Source organism: Mauremys mutica, chromosome 9 (assembly GCF_020497125.1).
Source record: "Mauremys mutica isolate MM-2020 ecotype Southern chromosome 9, ASM2049712v1, whole genome shotgun sequence".
NCBI lineage: Eukaryota > Metazoa > Chordata > Testudines > Geoemydidae > Mauremys > Mauremys mutica.
The window spans coordinates 101,116,384-101,140,664 of NC_059080.1; the positions used below are offsets into that span (position 1 = coordinate 101,116,384).

Consider the following 24,281-nt stretch of genomic DNA (forward strand, 5'->3'; position numbering starts at 1 on the left):
AATGTAGGAACAACGTACACCAGGAAAACTGTGTTATACCATTCCAGCTCATTCCAGCCCCCCCTGAGCGAATGAGCCGTCCCAGGAAAAGCACAGTTTTGTGGTGGTAGCTGTGTCTGCACTAGGGTCAGGGATTGCACCCCAACACTCCTCTGTCCGACATAGCTAGGCTACAGAAGGCTGTAGTGTAGACCCGGGCTGAATGTTGATGAGTCAGCCAGGAGCAGTCCACAGGTCTCTGCATCATAGTCAGTGTGGAGGGAGGGAGAGAGCTCCAGTTCAAAGGGTACGTCAGTCTTTTAGTGATATTAAAGGTGTCATGGGCTCAGATGTGCACATAGGGAGTTCCATGCATACACCTGCATGCAGCTGGCTGTCTACTCATTGCGCAGGTGTGTGGAATGGCCTCCCAATGACAGGTGCTTGGGACTTTTTGTACTAAATGGTTTTTTTGGCTGGCAGGTTGGGGAGGAGGAGTGTTGTTGAAACTAAAAACGCTTGCAGGAAAGGGCCGGTTTCAATGAATTGCCCATTTTGAAAAAACATTGAGAAAAGAGTTTCAAAATTGTTATCGGTTTTGATAGTTTCTAACCAAAAAAGTTCCCATTTTGGTTCGAAACAACTTTTTGGTTTGGAATTTAAGTTAGTTTGTAGTTAAACAAAAAGAGAAGATTTTTTTTTAAAGTAGAAATCAAAACACTCCACCCTTTACACTGATCCTCGTGTTAAAGAGGAGGCGGGGCGGCTCCAGGCCCCAGCACGCCAAGTGCGTGCTTGGGGCAGCATGCCGCGGGGGCTCTCTGCCGGTCGCCGGGAGGGCGGCACGCAGCCAGCCTTCGGCGGCATGCCTGCAGAGGGTCCGCTGGTCCTGCGGCTTCGGTGGAGCTGCGGGACCAGTGGACCCTCCGCAGGCACTCTTGTGGGAGGTCCACCGGAGCCGCGCGACCGGCAGAGCGCCCCCCGCGGCATGCCGCCGTGCTTGGGGTGGCGAAATGTCTAGAGCCGCCCCTGAGAGGAGGGAATCCAACACATTAATGTCTGTTTCCTGATTTAACGTGAACCAAAATGCCAAAGCAGAAAATCAGTTAGGCTTTGCCCATAGTCAAAGAGTCTTTTGGAATATACAGTGTCCTCGGACAAAGCAGAGTGCTCACAGTATCTTCAGCCCAAAGCCAACAGGAGAGAAAGCTCTTTATCCTCCTTGGCAGTGTTCTGTTGTGTTCTTCCACTTGGTTGACTCTCTGGAGGCCTGAGAGCTGAGGGCAGCACTCATTCCTACAGCTTCTGGTGCTGCCTTGAAGAGGAGTGGTAAGCCAAAGATCTCACAGGGAAATCCCCTTAAGCAAACATATTCCCAGAGAGGGACGGTGAGTTGGAGTCTGAAATTAACAACTTTGTTTTTCTCACTGGTGCAGAATTGGAAGGATAAAATGAGTAAATCCCCTAGGATTAATTTTCAAGTGTGGAAGGGATTCATCAACGGAAGGGAAATTAAAATGCTTGTCTCACTCAGATGTATTAACATCAAGAGGCGACTGAGCTGTAACGGAGCTTAGCTTAGTGAGCAGAAGGCATGCGGACTAGGGAAGCACCATCCAGTGGCAACAGCATGTTTATTTGCTGGCTTGGGCTCCCAGTCAAACTTCTACTGAGGCCCGTGTGCTGTAGAAAGTCAGATTAAATTGTCCCCAGGGTCCCTCGTGGCCTTCAGAGCTATAAATGGGAGTTAGATCTGGCCTGTGGCTGCAGCCTCTAGACAGGGCTGTCTAAAAGTATCAGGTATGCGCCAAAGTCCTTGTAGCATTGGGACTTTAGATGGTGAACTCTTCACGGCAAGAATTGTATCATTCTACGTGCACCCAGCACAGTGGAGTCTCACACCTGACTGGGCCACTGGTGCTGCCATGATAAAAATAATAATACGTAAAACCCCAATCCTGGCCACAGCGCCATGCCAACAGGCCCACTTTCTGCTTAGAGCTGCTTGTGGGGTGGAGGCACAAATTGTTCACATCCCTCCTGTGTCATGCTCCCGCTAGTGTTCGCAAGCAGGCATTCCATTTACTGACTCTTGCTCTGTTCAGAACAGTTCCTGTTCGGTTTTGCTGTTTTCCCGCTGTTCTGTTTTGCTGTTTTTATCATTCTATGGCTCGGAGACATGGACTGTTGAAAGAGAAAATGGGTCGTGCCTGACATATCTATTTTGGTTAAAATATTGGATACAAGAAATCAATAAAGGGGGAATCACGAAATGACTGGGTTGTGCTTTTATTTTTATTTACTTTGTTTTCTTTTATTTCTGCTTGGGCCCTTTAGCAGTAAAGCTACAAATGCTAATTGTGTGCTCTTCAGCTGCCTTGGGAGTAGATGCTTTGTCACCAGATGTCAGGCTCATTTATAAAAAGCCTTGAGATCTACTGATGGAAAATGCAATGTGAAAGCCAGGTATTCTTATTGTCATCTTCAAGTTTGCACCCTTCTGTTACTGAGGTATCAATTTCCTCTATCCAGTCCCAACTAATTGCTTCATTTTACTCCCTACGAGTGAAGTTCAGTCGGGAAAAGTCAGCTTCTGCTAAACCGAAGGCCCGATTCCACATATCCTGTGCCGCTCCAGCGTTTCCTTTTTTACTAAAGCGTATGGAATGGGAAGTATTTTGAACAAGGCCATAAGAAAAACAGCAACAACCAATTAACGAGGTAGTGATACATATCGTGGCCAAGCCCAACTATTAGGCATTTACCAAGGAAAATTCCTTAGCTAATTGCATAATGTTCCTCAGAACTGGCAGGATTGTAGCATTGCCTGTTGTAAATATAGGGAACGGTGCAAATGCTGCAGGAACATTCTCTCTGGTACATCAGTCACTGTAATCATGATGATGATAGAAAACAAGCAAAAATCCCAGGAACAATTCTTCCACCTCCGTTATTACAAGTATCCAGTACATGAAGCTAAATCCTGCCATGAACAAGCCCCCAGGTCAGACTGAGTCCTTTTCATACCACAAGTAGGGGGTTCTCACAGTGGGTTGAAATCCAGGACGTGTCATACTGTCTCTTCCAAAAATAATCTTGTGGCTCTTCTGGCCATTGCAGGATAAGCGAGTTGCAGGCTGTAGCTCTGTGTGTGTCTTACCAGTCAGTTGCCACCCGGGAAGTAATGTCCAATGACGTATGTGGCAGTATTGTCTTGACCCTGCTGAAGTCTTTGGTGATTCATGTCCTGCATGTGTACTTCTGCACTGTGTGTCAGGAGAAGGGGCTTGCCCATTGACATTCTTGGCTGAGACAAGCAATAACAGTGCAGTCTTTCAGCTGGCAGTTTTCACTGGGAGTTTTGGGTGCACAAGGAATGCAGGAGGACATCTGTAGGCTCCACGTGGTGTTGGTCAACATGAAAATATTGATCTGTGTGGTTTTATAATTCCCTTTGTGTTGGATTTTTTTTCTCTTTTCTTTCTTTTCTGTTTATCCCAAAGATCACAGACCTCCCACCATCCAGGATTTGAACATATGGTTCTTATTTGATAAGGCCAAACATTTCCAGCAAGGCTAGCAAGTGGAATTCTGTCCCAAGCTCCAGAAAAATAAACCATCTGAGCTTCTTCACAGATTTAGCATTTGCATCTGCCTGTACGGAATGCGTCTCTCTTTGTGGCATGCATGTTTCGGGTGTTCGGTTTTGCAAAGGCGAGTTTCAGATACTGTAGTCATGCAAGCCGGCATTGGGAGGGCTGGCACATCTGGCACAGATAATCGTTAGAAGCTGATTTATATCGGTGTTTACATAACATGCTTGTGGGGAAGATGGATCTTCCAGCCGAGCCTCCTTGAAATGAAAAGCACTTTAAAGCTTCAGTGCTCCCAACGATGGGGCTGGTTCAATACATAAAATCTACAAACCAAGGTAGGCAACACACAGTCTTTAATACGATTATTTAGAGCCGTCTGAACTGAAATGGCTGGGGCAGAAGATAAATGTGGCATGGTACCACATGGAAAATTACAGCCTAGGGATTCGTACAAGAATTGTAAGGTGGATAAAGGGACTGGCTAAAGGGAAGAAGGCAACAGGATGTGTGTAAAGGGGAACGCTCTGGATCTCTAGTGGAGTTGAAGGATTGGTCTTGGGGGCAGTCTTGTTCAATGTTTTTATTAATGCTCTGTTCACAGAAAGTAGGCGTTCCCTAATGAAATTTGCTGATGATACAAAGTTGGGAAGGCGTCGTCAATACTGAGGTGGATGGAAATATTATGCAGGAAGATCGGGATGATCTTGAAGACTGGAGTGTCAGAGTGGCATGAATTCAGTAGTACAAAGTGCAAGGGCCTGTGCTTAGAATGGGGGTTGATCCTAAGATGACTAGGAGCCACCAATGTGATGTGGCTATGACAAAGGCAATGCGATCCTAGGATGTATCCAGTGAGCAGGGCCGGCTCCAGGGTTTTTGACGCCCCAAACGGTGGGGAAAAAAAAAAAAAGGCCGCGATCAGCGGCAGCTCTACCACAACCGCTTCATTCTTGTGCCGCAATTCGGCGGCAGGTCCTTCCCTCCAAGAGGGACTGAGGGACCCGCCGCTGAAGAGCCGGACGTGACGCCCCTTTCCGTTGGCCGCCCCAAGCACCTGCTTGCTGCGCTGGTGCCTGGAGCCGGCCCTGCCAGAGAGACATTTCCAGTAGAGATAGAGAGGTATTAATGCCGTTGTAGCAGGCTCTGGTAAGACCTCATCTGGAATACCGTGTACAGTTTTGGACAGCCATGTTCAAGACAGATTAATTGAACCTGTAACGGTCGCAGAGAAGAGCTGCTAGGCTGATCCGGGGGCGGAGGGTCTGTCTGATGAGAGGAGACTGGAGGAGATTGGCTTGTTGAGCCCAGCAAAAAGAAAGCTGAGCAGGGGATCCAGTTGCACTCTGTAAACACACTAGATCAATGGTTCTCAAACTTTTTTTTTCACGGACCACTTGAAAATTGCTGAGGGTTTCGGCGGATCACTTAATGATGTGTCCAAATGTTGTTTGTACCGTTAGCTAACTATTGTAAAACACTTGGGATGAAAGCTCTCTATAAAAAAAAACATTAATAAGAATTAACGTTTTTTCGTTATACAAATAAAAGCACACAACTCCTATTTTAATATCAGGAGTCTTAACTTGCTAATGCGATGGATGTGCCCTCTCTCCCCTGCCGCAGCAGCCCCCAGGCTGAGGCTGGGAAGAAGGTGGGGGGTCTCTTCCCCACCACAGAGGTGCTGGGAAGGAAGCCATCTCTCCCTGGCAGCCACAGCCCTGGAGCTGGGGAAAGTCGCCTCTTTCTCTGGCCACCACAGCCCTGCACATCCCAAATTCTCCCCACTCTCTCTTCTCACCCCACGGCCCCCTCCCACCTACCCCCTATTCCCCCAAGGCCACCACCTCACCTCACACGTGCATCTTCTTCAGGGTCCAGGCACCTAATTAGTGGAGCCACGTCTGTGCAGCTCCACTAATTAGGCGGGTGGCCCTTCATTGTGTTGTGTGCGGCCGCCCAGGCACGCACCTTAGAGGGAACTATCCGCCGATCACCTGAATGGAGCTCGCGGAGCACAGTTTGAGAACCTCTGCACTAGGGTTTAAACACCAGAGGGTGAAGGGCTATTTATGCTAAAGGACAATGCTGCACAAGAACAAATGGTATAAACTGGCCATGAGCAAATTCAGGCTGGAAATTTAAAAAAAGTTTCTAAGAGGGGTGAGGTTCTGAAACAGACAACTTAATGAATTTTCAGAGAGAGGGCAAATGTGTGAGTGTGATCGTATGACAGGGTTGCTTGTGACAGTAAAGGGCAACCCTGGGACTCACTTACAGTTTATGTCTCATGTTGCTTAAAGCTCATGCTTCAGGGCTTCAGCTGGTCACCTGCAGGGGTCAGGAAGGGATTTTTGTCCCCCAGTGTATTCTGGGAGATTTTTTTGGTCTTCTTCCTCTGAAGCATCAGAGATGGCCACAGTTGGAGATGGGACATTGGACGGGTGGGCCAGGGCTCTGAGGTGACACCGTGCATTCTCTCTCTCAGGCGCTTGGCTGGTTCTTTCACACATACTCAGGGTCAAACTGATCGCCATGTGTGGGGTCGAGAAGGAATTTTCCCCCGGGTCAGACTGGCAGAGACCTTGGGGGTTTTCATCTTCCTTTGCAGCATGTGGATGTGGGTCACTTATCAGGGTATATATCACTTAGTCTGGGTATATATCACTTAATCATTTTTCTGCCTTTGCGGGATCCTCAATAACTGGTGAGCCTCTGATCCTCCTATTCTCTGTCTGTGGCACATCATAGTCAAGTCTCCTGTGAGCTGTTATGCTTTGGTCTAATTCTGGTTATTGGGTTTAGTGTGCGGGTGCTGGGTGTGAGACACGGAAGTCAGACTAGATGATCTGGCAGTGCCTTCTGGCCTTAAACTCTGACTCTAAAGAAGCACTCAGCTCGCCTAGCTGGTTGTGCGCTCTTGAATCCCGGTCCCTTGTGCTGCCCGAGTTGCAGCACCGAGGGGATGCAGTTACTGGTTTGAGAAAAGCCAGGGTTCGCCTGTGGTGAATCTAAAGCAGGGTGCTCTGCTGGGGCGGCTGGATGCAGACGCGACCCTGCAGTTCTCCCCAGTGACTCTGCTGCCTCGTGTTCCATACGTGGTATTGGCAGGAGCTGGCCTGGATTCCGAGCTGTTCTGGGACTGACGGCTGCCTATCCCGCGCAGTGGTTTGAACATTGGCCTGCTAAACCCAGGGTTGTGAGTTCAATCCTTGAGGAGGCCACTTAGGGATCTGGGGCAAAAAAATTGGTCCTGCTAGTGAAGGCAGGGGGCTGGACTCGATGACCTTTCAAGGTCCCTTCCAGTTCTAGGAGATTGGTATATCTCCAATTATTACCTTTAAACAAAAGGGCCTCAGGTTCCCTTGCAGACCAGCTGCTTTCCCAGCCTGTGCAAATATCTGAACTGATTCTTATGCCTGTTGGGTTGTTTTTTTTTGCTTACAGAACACACTGGAGCAGTGCAGCGTCTGTGCCAAGCCCATCATGGAGAGGATCCTGCGTGCCACGGGGAAAGCCTACCACCCCCACTGCTTCACCTGTGTGATGTGCCACCGCAGCCTGGATGGCATCCCCTTCACTGTGGATGCCGGAGGGAACATTCACTGCATCGAGGATTTCCACAAGTATGGCCCAGGCGGTTCTTGTTGGCTTTTCCTGGCCCTGGAGGCCTAAAATCTCTTCTCATGTTACCTAGGCAGGATCCTGACCTGCTGTAAATTCTTCCTGAGATTCCCCAGAGGCCAGGGAGCCGGCAGGCACACCCTCCGGCATGCCAGCTTCATTGACTGGGGGTAGTTGTGTGGATTTGTCTTACATCCGTCTCCCTGCCGGCGAGGGTTGTCTCAGTGCTCACAGATCTTCTTTAACATGTTCTGTTCCCCATTTGCCCTATGTGCGGACTGCATGATGTAGGCATTTCATCTTCCTAGCTACACTCCTGCACTTCCTTACCCACTCCTTACCTTCCTCCACACCAGCCTGCGACTGCCACTTAGGTGTTGCCTTGAAGCCAAGGTTCTCACCCTGTGCTCAGTGCCCTGCTCATAGCTCAGAGAGCACAGCAGGGTCCGCTGCCTCCTCTGTTTGACAGCCCACAGTCCACCTGTGGAACTCCTTGCCTGAGGAGGTTGTGAAGGCTAGGACTATAACAGGGTTTAAAAGAGATCTAGATACATTCATGGAGGTTAGGTCCATTAATGGCTATTAGCCAGGATGAGTAAGGAATGGTCTCCCTAGCCTCTGTTTATGTTCTTATGTTTCCATCTGCTAGTTAGCCTTTCAAGGAGCTAGGAAAACATTCCTAATAATAATTCGTAGTTTAAAATATCTATTTAAAGTGCACTGCAATCCACGACTGGAGGTAGCTTCTGTCGCTCCCCCCATCCCTTCCCTTATCACAGCTAATCTGAGAAAGACAGATAAGTAGATATAATCAAAGCACAAATGTTTCCCCAGTTTGGAAGAGACAGGCATGGTACATCCCTCAATTAAAAGAGGAAATCAATACTGACTAATGTGGGTTTACATCTCAAGCACTTGTCTTTTCATTTCTAAGGGGGCAGACTTAATTAGAGACTCGTGACATCAGTGTGTGGGCCTTGAAGCTCAGAGCAGCAGACTTACCTGACAAAAGGAATCGCAGCCGCCATATGGGAGAATGTTAAACTCCGGCAGGAAATGCTCCCTGAAGCTCAGACACATCTGTGTAATTGGCAGCTGCAGAGGCCGCAGTGCGTTACCTCTCCCTCTGGGTGCGTCTCAGCAGGAATCCAGAGAAATGGTCCAGAGGGTGAAATTCACCCTTGCGCAGGGGCCAGCAGAAAGCCAAGGCAGTGGCACTACATTATGTCACACTTACGCTCCCTGCGCCACGTGTTGATATATGTGGGATGTTCCTCCTCCTTGAGAGGGATTGACATCCTTTAGGAAGAACTAAGTACCTTCCGGCTTGAAGGGTTAAATGGTGACTCAGCCTCATACTGCTCCTCAACCCATGGGTGAATTTCACTCTCCGAGAATAGACGGCAGGGAAAGGACCTGTACTGGTTGGGTACAAGACTGGGAGAAGATCCAGAGGATTGCAGATGATCTAGTTGGGCTACCGAGTCCATCTACAGTCCGTGCAGAGTCTGTATCCGGAAGAATATTTGGCAGTTCTTTCACCCAGTTTTAGCTGATGCGAATAATGTAACTTCCATCGCTTCTCTTGGGTCACTGCTCCACAGCCTAATATGTTGAATTATTAAGAAAATGTATCCAGTGTTCTCAGTTTCTCTTCATTTAATTTTACCCCCCTGTATCACCCTGCAGGATCCCTTCCCCCTATGTTCCCACCTTTCAAATACTTTCAGAGCACCTACATGTCCTTAGCGTGGAGAGTGAGTGAGAAGAATCATTCAGGATGTATTGGCAGCTATGGAGGCATGAAGAAACAAATAGAAGGCAATTGTGGATGCAAAAAAAATAGTCAGTAAACCTAAACACTGGACACAAAACTGGGGGAGGGGGACAAACAAAATTCAGAAACACTTTCAGAAATGTTGTAAACATCTTCCTGCCAAATATCTTTGCAAAAAACAAAAGCTAGTTTTGAAAATTTCTGCAGAATGTTTTCCTGAAAATTTTTCATTTCTGGAAAATTTCAGGTTTTCTTTTTTCACCATTTTCATTCTTTTTTCCTTTTTGCCACTGAAAAAAAGGGGTAAAGAGGGCAGGAGGAGAGAAAAACAAAAATTGTGTTTGTTTTTCAGTTTGTGTCAAAAAGAAAATTAGTGAAAGTATTTTTTGGGGGGGGGATCCATTTTTAAGTGAAAATAGTTTTTAAAAGAATTCCAACTGGCTCTATTGACCGTTTGAAACTGCTATTGGGGTTCTTATCCTGAAAGGTGAGGAGCAAATGGAAACTGTGAAATCCACCTGCAAGACATGATTGGCTAGATGCTGCCCTAAGAAACACATGCAGCCCCCACTGAATTCAATGGGAGTCATTTCTCTGTCTCTCCCGAAAAAAATTGGCCCGTGCTGTTTTGCCTCTGGTGACCTAGATAGAGAAACATTCAAGCATTTTTAAGCAGCACATTTTAGCTGAATTGCACAAGAAAGTGCCTGAATCCCCACATTATTAACTGTGATTACAGCTGCGGTCATATCATGATCCATTTAAATTCTCTTTCGGAGCAATCAGCAAAGGTGCTGTTTAATTCATGTCTGCGTAGCTGCAATCTAACAAAACCCCTTGCATCTGCTGTCAACGAAATGAATCCTTGTCTTTACTCCTACTACAGCTAAGATGTTTTTTAATTGAGTTAATTCTAGGGTGGTTTGTATAAAAGGCTGGGTGGCAAAGTCACTGTTTCCTAGATATTTTACAAGAGAAGAATCTTTGATCTCTTCCTATTCTGGCATTACCCATTGGCCCTACTTCTAAGCTTCTTAGCTATTAGCCAGTGTATGTTCTGAGGGACAGGGGTTCAGAAGGGTGGCCTCCTATTTTGTGGGGAGAATTTGCATCCAAGGCATTTTCACCTGTGACTGCCAGATTGTGGATGCAAATCAAGTAGTTGAGAGATAGAACCAGTCAGATATGCTCTAGCAGTTCTCTTTGCGGTGCACAGATTGAGCCGAGCTAAAACTAACATCCTGTGGGTGTAGTGGGAGCCAGATGCTTGAGGATTTTAAAACAAGACTGGATAAAACCCAAGAAAATTATACAGCAGAGAACAATCCCGCAGTGGCAGGATCTAAGGCTGCATCCTACTTGGTCCATCTCTAGTTTCAATAGAGACAGGTGGGGTAAATCCTGCTACCTTCATTCATAAGAGGAATTCCACTGATTTAAATGGCGTTATATTGGGCATATGAAACCAGCTCACTCTGGGGCTTGCACTTGGATACCGCAATGATGAACAACGTCATCGAGAGATTGTTTAATAAATGATTAAGACGAGCAGAATATGATTCTCAGGCCCCTGCCATTGTTCTGCAGGAACTCATAAGCATCCCGTAATGTTTCTTTTTCAAAGAGGCAGCTCTGCTTACAGAGATGTGTGTTGTGCCACAGTTTCCTGCAGGGTTCTAAATTTCTAGTGTAGCATACGAAGAACATGGCTGTGCACTTGGGGTTTGACTGGAACCATCTTTGCTTTTCAAGGAAATTTGCACCGCGATGTTCCGTGTGTAAGGAGCCCATTATGCCTGCCCCCGGTCAAGAGGAGACCATACGCATTGTGGCATTAGATCGTGACTTCCATGTCCAGTGCTACCGGTGTGAGGTCAGTATTCCCATTGCTGGCAAGGGAAGAAAGCAAAGATTGGGTTCATTGTATTGACAGAAATGACCTTCTCGTACATCAGTAATGAGCACATTCCTGTTATCACACTGGTTCTACGTTAAACTTGACTTCATTGACTTCAGCAGAAGTGACTCCTGATTTACACATAGATGGTGCAAACAATAGGAGAATCAGGCCTTCTGTATATACCAGCTTCACTGCGTTAGCAAGAGACTACAACTCAATAATTAGAGCTGAATATTTGAGAATATGGTAATTCATTACCTGGACACAGGGGCGGCTCGAGGCCCCAGCACGCCAAGCGCATGCTTGGGGCGGCATGCCGCGGGGGGCACTCTGCCAGTCACCGGGACGGCGGCAGGTGGCTCCGGTGGACCTCCCGCAGGCATGCCTGCGGAGGGTCCGCTGGTCCCGCGGCTTTGGTGGAGCATCCGCAGGCACGCCTGCGAGAGGTCCACCGGAGGCGCGGGACTGGCAACCGGCAGAGCGCCCCCCGCGGCATGCTGCCGTGCTTGGGGCGGCAAAATGGCTAGAGCCGCCCCTGCCTGGACACAAAGATTGCTCCTATTTGTTTTGTTAAAATCAGCTCTAATGCATGTTGCAATGTGAGCAAGATTATATAAGTGGGTTAAAAAAAGATGAAGTTAATAATTAGCTGGAAAATCAACATACAGCTTGTGGTTGAAAAATTTGAATTGGCATATAAACATGATCACTCTCATTCATGTATGGCCCTTGCTGTGCTTGGTTTCTGGTACATATGATTTTGACAAGGACCTGAAACAAAGGAAAAATCAACTTGGCGCATGTTGCATATTGAACCTCTGAGAATTCTGCAACACAGCTGTTCTCCCAGGGATAAACTCCAGCCAGATGTTGGGACAAGACGTGAGTCCCAATAATGGTGCTGATCACAGTCATGGGCTCGGGTGTGGGACTGAGACTCAAGGTCTCTGAGTACAGTTTGTGACTCTGCCATCATCTTCCTGCGTGAGTTTAGGGCAGTCACTTAATCTCCTGAGCCTTGGCTTTCCATTTACAAAAGACAGATGGTTATGATGGCATTCTGGCCTTTCTTCCACCCTTTAGCTTGTGTATTTAGATTACAAGCTCCTGGGAGCAGAGACGGTCTCTCACTATAGGTCTGTAAAGCACCCAGCACAATGGGCCCTCAATCTTGGTTGTGGCCCTTTGGTGCTAGTGTAACAATAATGACCACAGCGGTGAAGGCGTTCTGCAAGGCCATGGCTCTGCTGTCACCTCTGTCATGTTTTCTATCGTTTTCTGGAGTTCGCTCTTCCAAAGAGAGAGAGAGATGAGCAGAAAACTTGTTTTCAAGGCTCACGTCTTCTTTTTCCTTTGGCATTAATAAACGTGAGCTTAAGTTTGCCGTGTTCCGCAATGCTAAAGCCCTTTCCTTTCCCAGAGATGGGAAGGGAATAATCTCCTTTTGTTTTAGAGAGCTTGGGAGCCCATCTCCGCTGCAGCATTGTCTCTTATCAGGGAATGGGTCAGTCATGAAAGACATCCTAGAACACCCACGCTGACTTGGGCAGAATTCTGTTACCAGGGGACGTGAGTGTGTATTTCACTAATAGGTTCTTTGCCTAGTTTCATTCTCATCTTATTTCTTCTTTTGGTCTTTATTCTGTTCATTGTCTAGGACTGTGGTGGCCTCCTGTCTGAAGGGGACAATCAGGGCTGTTACCCTCTGGATGGACACATCCTTTGCAAGACGTGCAACTCAGCTCGGATCCAGGCACTCACCGCTAAGGCCAGCACTGACCTTTGAGCGTCTACCACCACACTCCCATATTTGCCTGTTGGGGGAATTGCACAACCTTTCCATTTAGCATGACTCCTTTCCAGCCTAGGACCTAATTCTCTATTGAACGAGTAAAGCTGGAAGGCCTTGGGACAAGCGGGCAGTTTCTAAGTTTATCTCTATTTGATTCACATCTCCTAAGAAGCACATTAAAATTGGGATGATTGGGCTCGATTCTCTTCTTACTCTGGTGTGAGGGCCTGACACTACTCCCATTGACATCAGTGGGAAGCTATATATTGGACATGATTCCATAATACTAGACTTACGCCAGTGTAAAACCAGTATGTAAGTGTAAGACCAGAATCAGAGTAATTGTTATCGCAAGACAAACTACACAAACATTGGCCATGGGACATTGGGCCTTTATATAGGTATTGTTTTAAATCATAGGGACACAGATTTGTTTTAAATCATAGAGGCCATATCTTTCTCTTATGCCCTTGCTTGTCTCCATTCCCCTTCCAGTTTCATAACTTTTTCTTTTCTATAATATTATATTTCACTGTTGCATACATGTATTCAGTAAGGATGCTTCCAACTCTCAGATGCTCAGGTATTTATGTATGAGCCAGCACTGAAAGTTGTGAGCCTGCATACACACACACACGCACGTACATACATATATCCTTTTGGTACACTACAGATATAAAGTCACTGAGAAGTTATGTTAATTATTTTGGGGACTGGAAAGGGTTAAAAAGAAATTCAAAATGGCTTCAAAGAAAATGCCTAATAATGGCCACCACAGGCATGCTCAAAAGGATCTTAGGCTATCCAGGGCCAATGCAGTTACATAGCGACCAGTGGGCACTGCTTGTTTCCAAAAAAGTATTTTAGCAATGGAGGCTTGATCCAGCTTCCACTGACATCAATGGAAAGACTCCCATTGGATTGAATTCTACCTTGAGACAGGCTCAGGCGTTCGGGGATGATGGTAACATACCAGAGCTGGAGTTACAGTACAAGCTGTGAGAATTGTTTAATATTTCAGCATTTAGGGCTTTCCAAATACCTGACATCTCTGGAACAGGAACGATTCATTTTTCATCTCAAGTTGTAAATAGGGTGTAATTTAGCCCCCAAAAGGGAAAAACGACAGACAGCTTTTCTCCTACAGTTTCATCACGCCGTTTTTAATTTGTGGAGAAATGTCATTGCAAAGGAGTGACTGGGGGATGTCACAGTTCCAGGAAAAAAGGGACGTATTGATGCACTCTCTGGGGAATTAAAAATTTGCACCAAGGTTAATAAAAACCTATGTGCAGGCACCTCATGGGTTTGTTGGTGGGTTTCGGAGGGTGTAGTTGTTTTTTTTTTGTTGTTGTTAATTAAAAAATACATTATAAATCCACAACTCATTTTGTACATCTATAATATTCTTATTCATGAAACCCATAATAACTAAGGTGCAAATTACATGGGAAAGGAGCAATTTTCATATCACTGCATTGACATTAATATTTTGTTTGCAGATGTAATCAAAGAAAATACCTTTAGTTGCACTTAACAAATTAAGAGCCAGAACTGAAGCATTTCAGGGCTGATTGACCATATTAATAACAAACTTGCAGTTTTGAAGAGTAACTTTTGCAAATTTTGCTCTCTCTCACAATAATAAATAGTAGAATGTGGTGCTTTCCCCTTCAGTCTCTGTAACATGTAACAAGAACGCCATAAAATTGCATCACCCAAACCTGAAAAGAAAAATGAGTGAAATGAAATGACATGGGTTGGATCCAAGCGAAGAATTAAAGAAAATGGAAAATTGACTTTTACTGTAACTCCTGAAAATGGTATGTCCCCTCCCCGCTCAGCATTTCGGTTGACCTTTATGGTAAAGTCCTATTGAATGTAACAGTGAATAATAACATTTCTGTAGTTGTTTTTTAAACCATCCTATAGAGAATTTAGGGTCTGTCCCCCAACACTTTCACCAACTTTTTACTGGGGTAACTCCATTGGCTTCAGTGAAATTAACCTGGATTTGCACCACATCAGAATCATAGAATCATAGAATATAAGGGTTGGAAGGGACCTCAGGAGATCATCTATGAGGTCATTTTTCTAGAAATCTGTAAGATAACTAATCAATCCCATAGAAAGTATATTGTTCTCCATTAAATCCTGCAGGACTTTGCTTTTAGGGTAGTGTCTATGTAACAGCATCTCACCATCATATTGGAGTGTGGCCCCAGCCTTCAATAATTTTAGCATTTTCCCACAGTAGATTAGTTAGCTATGTTATAATTTATTTCATGCAAAAAGTTAAGTGCTGGGTAAATTTTTTAAATAAGGACATGACTCTTAATCGGCTCCATTTGCTGCACTGGTCATTAGCCCTGGCACCTAAGGTAATTTTGAGCTTGCTAGCATTACATGCAGAAGATTGTTAAACACTTGTCTGAACTGAATCTGCCAAAGCATGGAAGTTCAGAGCGCAGGTGGCTAACTTCACTTTATCACACATTCCATCGTGCCTTAGAACTGGGTTTCTGAGCATCTTCTCTCCAAAGTACACTGGGAATGTGATGTATACAACAGAGCATGGCACTGATGTACAACTATAGCTCTGAACTTCTGTGTCCTTGTAGGTTTCAGTCAGTCTGTCTGTCGCACTGAGTGGCATATTAGAAAGCGATGAGAATTAGCGACTGTAATTAGGACAGGGGTCGTGGTCTAGTGATCAGAGGAGGGAGACCAGAAGTCTGGATTCCTGGGTTCTTTCAGTGCCCCGGCCACAGACTCACTGTGCAATTTTGAGCACGTCACTTGCTCTGTCTACCCCTCTTCACAATAGAGCTTGATAATTCTTCCTAACTTCCCAGGGAAGGGAAGGGACTGAATAAAGTAATTTTAGAGTGGCCTATGCTGCATAAATTCAAATCCAGATCCTCCCTTTCTGAAAAGTTTGGTTGGGTTTGTGGGTTTGGAGCAGCCCATTCCAGAACCAAGAGCTAACCAAGAGGTCTAGATCTGAACTTTTCCATGTTCAGGGTGTTCTATGGATTTGGTGGTGTGGGGGCTCTTAGATTATTGCTTCTCAAGCATTTTGAACTCCTTGGGTGGAAGGAGAAGGGGGAGTGTTGTTATCATTATACATACAGCAGCTAATTTTCCGACTTGAAATATCTGGGTAATATTGTTTTAATTTGGTTTCTCCTCCCTAAAATAACCAAAGCCAGTTGCCCATTTGAGTGGGTGAATAAGTGCCTGGAGTGTTTTTTTAAGAATACATTCATATGTGGTGCCTAAACTGATACAAATATATTTTGGAAGATACACACACACACGCACACACACACGCATACCACACTCTGTCATGTCAGATTTTCAGTCCTGATACTCGAGGGTTTCAAATAGATCTTTAATCATGGCATTGCCCTAAAGCACCAACAAAATATTGCTTAGCCACAATCTTTATCATGTATTTATTACATATCCTCATTTATCTATTCCAAAGAAGCCTTTTTTACCAAAGAGACCTTGTTCTTTTAAGGTACATTTCTAAAGTCATGATAAATACTCACGTTGTTTGCTGACGCATTAATGTTCAGCAGTTTTCCTTTGACAAGGAATGTGAAGATCACCTAGACCTTTCTATTTCAATCCATTGATTTTTTGCTGGTGGTTCTTTGCCTTTTCTAGCATGTGTGTGAAATTAGGGCTTGATCCCGTGTTTCCGGTCACCCCGTTGGGAGTTTGGGGTGCAGGAACCAGCCCTTGTTTAAACCTTGGTTCGGGAAAGTATTTAAGCGTGTACTTAATATTCAGCACATGCTTAAATCCATTCCTCAATGGGACATAAACAGATGCTTGAATTTACTACATCAGATTTGGTTGCCTTGGTTACAGCCAAATCCCTAGTGACATCATCAAAGTGAATGATCGTATTTTGTTAATGTAATTGCTTTATTGTCATTTATTGTTTTATTTTAATTGTTGCCTGAATGTTGCCTTTTAAAGCAGAAGACAACATCACAGCTTTAGATAATGCACCTTTCATTATGATTTTTTTTTAAATAATTGGTAGATTTTTATCGCAGCTGCAAAACACTTGGGGAATGACTTAGTCCTAGAGACACGGGGGAAGCGAAACATTTGCCAGGGTGAGCTCTACACACATTCATCAGACTCTTAGGGCAGAAGAAGGAATGAAGTGTGACATAGGCCTTGGGTTAGCTCATTATCCGGGCGTGAATTACACACCCTACAAGTAAAAAAGAGTTCTCAGTATAGATATTGTGTGTGGAGACTGGCGCACACAATCACCAATTAAATCCAGTCTAGTAACACATATTTTGGGCCCTAAGCCTCCAGCCTAGCTGAGTGTAGCAAAGTCTAGCTGGGGCTGCAAAGAGTGCTGGTTCTACAACGTAACTTCCCTCTCCCGGCCTCATGGAAGGTCCGTGGGAGTAGTGGGAAAAGGGAAAACAGAGGACAATGCAGAGACCTCAGGAAAATCCCATCATCAACATCCGTGGGGGTGGCGGGGAATCGTGTCACTTTGCTTTACTCTAGTTTAGGTCATACAATTCTGTGATGCCCCATTTTTGTCTAGAAACTGAACAGCTCAAAGGAGGTTTCTTGGTTTTCGAATTGCCTTTTGTTAATGTCTGGTTCCCGTGGTTGATTCTGTGGGCTGATTTGATATTAGATCATCAAGTAGTGCTAATCACGCTTTATGTAGATCTCAACACTATAAATCAGGGTTGACACATGAGGATATGTGCTGTGGATTTGGGTGGTGAAAGTCTAGGTGGGAAACACTAGTCGTGTGTTGATATTTGTTTGAGGATCTACTGCAAAGAATGGAGAAGGCTACCTAAGGCCATATAGAAGTATTAAAGTATGAATTGATATAGGGACTCTGAGAACAATACTTCTGTTAAAGCTGGTCAAAATGTTTTACACTAAACATCTATTTTGTTGAAAGCTTGACCTTTTTTCTTCAATACCTTTTGGGGGGAATTGTCTATTTTCTGTTCTCGCAATATCTTTCACCACATTTGTTATTAATAGTTTAATCAGTATATTGTTGACATTTTTATCCTAATAGTTTTTTAAATGGTTCTCAGTTTTTCATTTACCAAAAATGAAGTTTTCTTACTCAAAACCATTTTTAATAAACAAAAGTTTTCGGTAACGATTTCAAAAACTATATGGTAAAAAATCCTGTAAAAGTGTCACAAAAATGTTCATGGAAAATGGATCCATTCTGGATGTTATGAAACAAACAAATTTTGAAAATTTTCACAAAAATTTTCTTGTTTTCTGATTCACTCTACTTCCTGTGCAGACACCATTTTCCTAGTTACTAAGAATCCGAATAATGTGACTTTTCTGGGAATAACAGTGTTACTTCTGTTGGACACAGTTTTTGCCTTCTCCCTTCAAACCATGCCCACGCTGGTTAGGAAGATGGTGACAGTGTCAGTTGTCCTTTGTTTCAAGTACTGAAGGGTGTGAGTAGATTATGCTCACCAAGACTGAGAAACTCTGGTTGAACCTCACACCCTAGCACCGTTCCTTTGGGCTTGGGAAAGGCCATTTTCCATATACATTTCCAGAAAGATTACTGTTCCTCCTCAGCATTTCAAGTTTGCAGTTGAAACAGTCGGTTGGCTGTCTTGATGCTAGAGCCCTTGTGAATTGTAAATGAAATGTGACTGGCAATCCCGCACGGCTCCCTAAACCAGTGGTTCTCAAACTTTTGTACTGGTGTGACCCCTTTCACATAGCAAGCCTCTGAGTGCGACCTCCTTTATAAATTAAAAACACTTTTTAATATATTTAACACCATTATCAATGCTGGAGCAAAGCGGGGTTTGGGTTCAAGGCTGACAGCTCACGACCCCCCGAGGGGTCCCGACCCCCAGTTTGAGAACCCCTGCCTTAAGCCATCTGTGAATCAATCCAATTCAATTGGCGAGTCCATAGTAATAAACAACCTGTTCTAGGGTTCGTGGTGAACACATAAGTTCTCAGCTTTGTTTTTAGAGACACTAACTATTGAAAACTCAGTAGAACCGTTTGGAACTATATATATATAAATAATATACATATTTTAGATTGTCCTGAGACTATGACTAATTAAAGGTACAGGCAACAGTAGGTAGCCGGGGCAGTTTTTATTATACCTGTCCTGTCTTCATTTCTGTGCCGCCGCATTCTCAATCTTTTTGGCATTAACCCATGTATAACCAACCGCCCCATTAAATTTGCAGCTATGCTAACGGGGCTAATCTGAAATTTTCTTTTTGTTGTTTGTGTCTTCCTTATTATTCCTCAATCTAAAAAAAAAAAAAAAGCCCAAACCCCAAATGGTGATATCGTCTTTACGGTTCCCGGGCATTAGCGTCCAGTCTCCTGGGTTCTGTTTGCAGATTTACCTCTTTCTCCCTTTGTCACCTTAGACAAGTCACTTAGCCCCAGTTTACCCATCTCTGTAATGGGGACGATATATTACCTACCTCACAGGGATGTTGTGAGAGTTACTTTAAAAAGGTAAAACTTTTTGAGCTCTTGAATCAAAGTAGCTATCTGCATCCATAGCATCAGTGGCAGGAGTGCCATGCATATGCCTGCCACATGAGAATAAAAGAAAATGATTATAATTATTGCTTTTTAAATGATTGTCAAATTGTGCCTTAAATTTTCAGTCAGATCTAACCATGTAATTTAGAGCAATAATTCCAGGTCTTATGTTGGAGAATCCAATCAGTGATTTGTTTGAAAGTCTAGATTTTTTAATACTTTTTCCAGAAAATGAGCTTATTGAGGGGCTCTCTTCTTTTATTTTTTCTCCTCCAATTTTATTTCGGCATGAAAGGGGCAGCCAAAATGCACATTTGTCTTGTATGTGGCATTTTCATCTGTTTTGTGTTCTTTTAGGGAGATGCCACTCTGTCATTTTATGCATAATGACATCTCTTTAAGTACACGCCAACCAATGAGACTGTTTTGCTAAAGTTAGCAGGCTTTTTTCTTAATCAACCAAATTTTGGGTTGTGGGGAAAGTGTTGCAGTTCTTTGCTACACATTCATTCTAACTTTCCCTGCAAAGACTAAATCATAGTCTTCCCATATCTTTGCTGTAGTTGTAGGTTGACACAAGCGTTAAGCCAGATTATAAAGGGAAATACTCAGTGTAACCTAGTTCCATTTAGCAGCAAGACTCTCTTGTCAGCTCAGGTCCTGTTGGTTTGGGTTTTTAAATGTCAAATTACAGACTTAGGAGTTCCTAAAGATGAACAAAAATGGCACTTCATGTGCAGTAATTTGGTGATTCCAGGCTGCAGTATTCTCCCTGCGAATCTGGGTGTCATTGTATGTTAGGATCCTGCTTGCAGCCGACAGTACATTCGACCTAGAGTCTAGTCCATCTCGTTGCTCCTAAAAGGCTGCAGCACTGCAAAGCTTGCGCAGCAGTTTTGGCTGCCTTCCCCTGCTCCTACTTGGTCCGTATTTACACAGTTTAACTGAGCTTTTCTTTCTGCTGAAGGTCAGAGGCGAGCGATAGGAAACACTACACTTTATAAACACACCGAGCCGTTTTAACCCCTGCGCTCTGGACACGAACGCATCTTTAGGTGGTGCACTGTCTGCTTCGCTGTGGGAGGGCACCCAGAGAGTGCATTTGACTGGTATAGTATGCAAAGCCACAAGATATGCTTTTTACTGAACTACTCGCTGTCATCCAGCGACACAGCGTCAGCCTTGCAACGCAGAAAAACCTTCCCGCAGCAATGCACTTACAATAGCTTCCCTCTCCCTTGCAAAAAGTGAAACTTTCCCAACTAGGATGTATATTTAGCCTGTATATTGCACAAAAGGCTGGCAGTTATTTTCCCGAGGATTCTTTCTGTAACCTCTGTCTGGCAATGTTGAAGAGCTTGCCTTTTTTTGACGAGATTAGATGTTGCATATTGATGTTAGCATTTCAAAGGCCCGTGGGGCTTTGGAACATATTAAGAACCTCTGAAGTTAATATTCACCATGTTTTAAATATTCAAAAGTAAAAAAATCTGCATAAAATGACTCTCGCTACACATGGACTATGTTGTTTCTTTTTGAAGCAAGCACTGGGGGGCTCCTGGCTCTGCTGGGCTCGTTCTAAAGCTTCTTTCATTCCAATTTATCAGAACCACTTGGAAATAAAGGGCCCTGGCTGTTATCCCACGCCAGTTCTAACGGTGGTGCCTGTGGTGGAGTGGCTCCTGATTTCCTCTGGGATTGAGTCCAACAGCTGGGATTTTCACAAGATCCTAGGGGAGTTAGGAGCACCCAATTCCCACTTAATTCCAACCCCTTTATTGTCCCCATCATGACAATGTGGCGTGTAGGGCCTGACTCGGACCTCGCTTGCATCACAGTCTGTGTCCAAAGAGCCTGCCCTGCTCATCGGGGTGTGCACTGTGTGCAGTGAATCAGGAGTAACTCCGGTGTGGAGGCACTGCTGTGAAACTGGCATGAGAGGAAACTCAAGCCTGTGGCTTTTATGTGTTAGTGCTGCCGTCAGCAGGGACAGGGCAAGCACGTTCTGTTCCAGGATGCTGGGACAAAGCTCCCTTCAGTTCACCCTTAAATACACCAGAGGAGATTTTGCTTGACCCGAACGTCCCTCTTCTGCTGGATTGCAAGGGGCAGGATGAAAGCTGTCAGCAGAAAAGCTTCCAGGGAAGCCCTGGTTCCCGTCTCTATAGGAAATCTGCTGGCCGCTTTAGGTGAGAGTCAGGCAGAGCTTGCAAACACTCAGCCGTGCCACTGTGTCGTGTTAGTCCAGTCCGCCTTCCCCTTGAGCGCACACCGGGCATCTCCCAGGAGCACAGCAGCTCTTTGGACACACGCTCCATGCAGCATCAGGGTTATCATGTTGGCCCTTGCTTGAGTCAGCCCGAGGGGCTCGTCCTCAGGTCTACTCCTGCAAGGTCCTGTGCAAGCTGTTAGTCCTGGCCCCCGGAGGGGCAGGAGGCGATGGTGTCATTTTTGGCTTACAAATAACGCAGCGCTTTGAAATCCCCTTGCCCCCTCTCACGTGCCTGAGGAAGGCAAGGCTTTAACTCTTGACTAGCCTGGGGGGGTGCTTGGCGTATGCCTTGAATACGTTGTCAGACTGGGAGCAGAATGAGGGATTTCAAGATCGATTCCTCTTCAGCCCCGATTGTAGGGTTCTTGTTTGAAACTAGACTTCCCCTTTGAGACAAGCCCTACAGAACTTACACGTTAATGGATGGAACAAGAATTCAACTCAGATTGGAACTAACAGGGTTCTGTATAAATTTGCCATAGTTCTGAAGGAATTACTCTAAAAGCTTATGGGGCAGATTCCCTCATTGGTGTAAATATGGTAGTTTACACCAGTGGGGGATCTGCCCCATAGGACGTTATTCTCTATGCAACTCAATCAACTGATTTGTTTGAACCAGTCTATAGAAATCGATAGCAGGGATAGACTTCTTTAATCACTTCTACAGGTGGCTTCCATAAAAACCTATAGAAACATTGCAATTTTTTTTATTAAATTCTTCAGGACTTCTTCATAAGGGCTGTGGCTTGTAAAAACATGAGACTTCACCCAAATTAAGCTTTATTGATACCCAAGTTTGTGTTAGATGCAGGTGATAGTTAATCGAGTAGTAGTAATAGAATCATAGAAATAAGAACAGGGTTTGATGATTTTCCCATGCCTAGTGCTGATGCAGATTTTTCTAGCATTGGGTGTGACTGAGATGAGAATCTGACCCAGAGCATAATGGTTCAAAAATTTCACTCTATTTATTTTTATTCTTTTGAAATAAATTTTCTTTATCTTTTGGATATTATTTTGGACCTGATCCTGCAGCCTTTACTCACATGAGTAGTTCCACTGACTTTGGTGGTGGTGTTTGTGTACAAGTGAAAGGATCGGGCCCCACTACAGAATCTAGGAAAGTGATTGCAGAAATACTCTGTTTCACTTGCATTAATCACACCAGAACGTTTCCACCAAGAGCTCTCTCTTTCATAAATAGCAGGGCCTGTCATTGCAATCTGAGTTCTGATCTTATCGACAGACATTATGGCTTTCTAGGTATTGCAACTCTATTCAGATTCATATGTTTGCCTCTGTTTAAACTTGGATTGATCAGTAAGAGGGAACAGCAAGAGCTGTGACGCCCAGGTGACTATAGATAAAGGAGTTATCTTCCTCCTATGTCTGCAGGATTTGAAGCTTAGAACGGAGGATACATGCAACAGAGGAAAACTTTACCAGCCATGCATAGGGGCTGTGGACAGTATACCCGTTATGTAGCTTTCAGACTCTTGGAATGTTTGTAGGAATGGAAATTTGAATCTTTTTCAGGTCTTAGCTAGTGTACTTTCCAGTGAGGGAGTTTACATACCATCATTGATGGCAGCAGCATCTGTTGGATCTGAGCTTTCATTTTGTTTTTAAATTAAATGTCTAGCCCATATGGTTGCAAAGAAATCCTTCCAAATATGGCCTCCATAGGAGGCTGTCTCCTGAGTCATGCAGGCAAGTTGAAATAGAAGTCCTGATTCCGTTTTCGCTTATGCCAGGGAAAATCAGGAGTAACTTTGGTGGAGTTGTAGCAGTGTGAAAGTGGTATGAGATCAGGATCAGGATCTCTGAGAGTTTTGAACTCCCACGCCCCCATTCATCTCAATAGGATGTTGTCCCAGAAACATCATGATGACAGTGGATGCTAACGTAGTTGCAAAATTCACTGCTGATCATTTTGGCAAAAACCACCCAGCTCTTCAGGAGGTGGACTAGAGTTTGGGAATGGGGGTGGAACTAAAGAAGAATGAACCCCCCTGGTTTTCCTGTTATGTCACAGCCTCGCTGTGTTTGCTCAGTAGGGATAAAAAGTACTGTTCAAGTATAAGAATCTGTGCAACAACACCAAAAATGTAACCAAAACCTGGATATCTTAATGCACACAGAACTAACTATGTGCAAAGCCTCCCTTTTCTCCAGCAAGCACTATTATTTCTTTAATTTTTTTTGTCTGACTTTGCACAAAGCACAAAGAATTTTTTTAACACTACTTCTAAGAAAGTCAATACCTAAAAGGAGGCGGGGGAGGGGGTCTTACTTTCAAACACTTGGATTTTTCTGGCTTGGAAATTAATCATTTCTACACCTGACCCAATTCCTGCAGCTGCCAAAAAAGAAAAGAGAACGCTATTTAAATTTCTCATAGAGCCATTTCTCTCTTAAAATATGCCAAAGCAATTTGAGGTGGGGGTGGAGACTTAACTGTTTATCTCCACAGCCTATTTTTTTTTCTCTTTATGTTTCTAACTGTCAAGGAAAAAAGAAGGCTAGAAAGCTATTCTTGGGCTGTATTATTGATGCATTGTGTTGCCATTATGCAGGGTGCCTGTGTTGCTTCATACAGTGGGATGTTACAATGGCCATCTTCCCCACCCTCCCTCTTTGGGGCGATACGGATTAAATCTGACCAGCTACTATTCGCAAGATTTTTTTTAAAAAACTATTTTGAGAACAGGGTGTAGCGAGGATTGAGTTCAGACTTCTTTGGACGAGTTTGCAGATGTGTCAGAGATCATAAAGGAAGT

General features: G+C 44.5%; 1 protein-coding gene across 7 annotated transcripts in view; it reads left to right on the top strand.

The window, feature by feature from the left end:
• LOC123377191 (LIM domain containing preferred translocation partner in lipoma) overlaps positions 1 to 18,503 on the top strand; it is a 498,276-nt gene extending 479,773 nt beyond the window's left edge. For all 7 annotated transcript variants that reach the window (XM_045029748.1, XM_045029745.1, XM_045029746.1 and 4 more), the window contains 3 exons: positions 7,020 to 7,198; positions 10,726 to 10,846; positions 12,531 to 18,503. In XM_045029748.1, coding sequence (XP_044885683.1) covers positions 7,020 to 7,198; positions 10,726 to 10,846; positions 12,531 to 12,659 — 429 coding nt within the window. In that variant the 3' untranslated portion in view covers positions 12,660 to 18,503. The remainder of the gene's footprint in view (positions 1 to 7,019; positions 7,199 to 10,725; positions 10,847 to 12,530) is intronic.
• Positions 18,504 to 24,281: the final 5,778 nt, after the last annotated feature.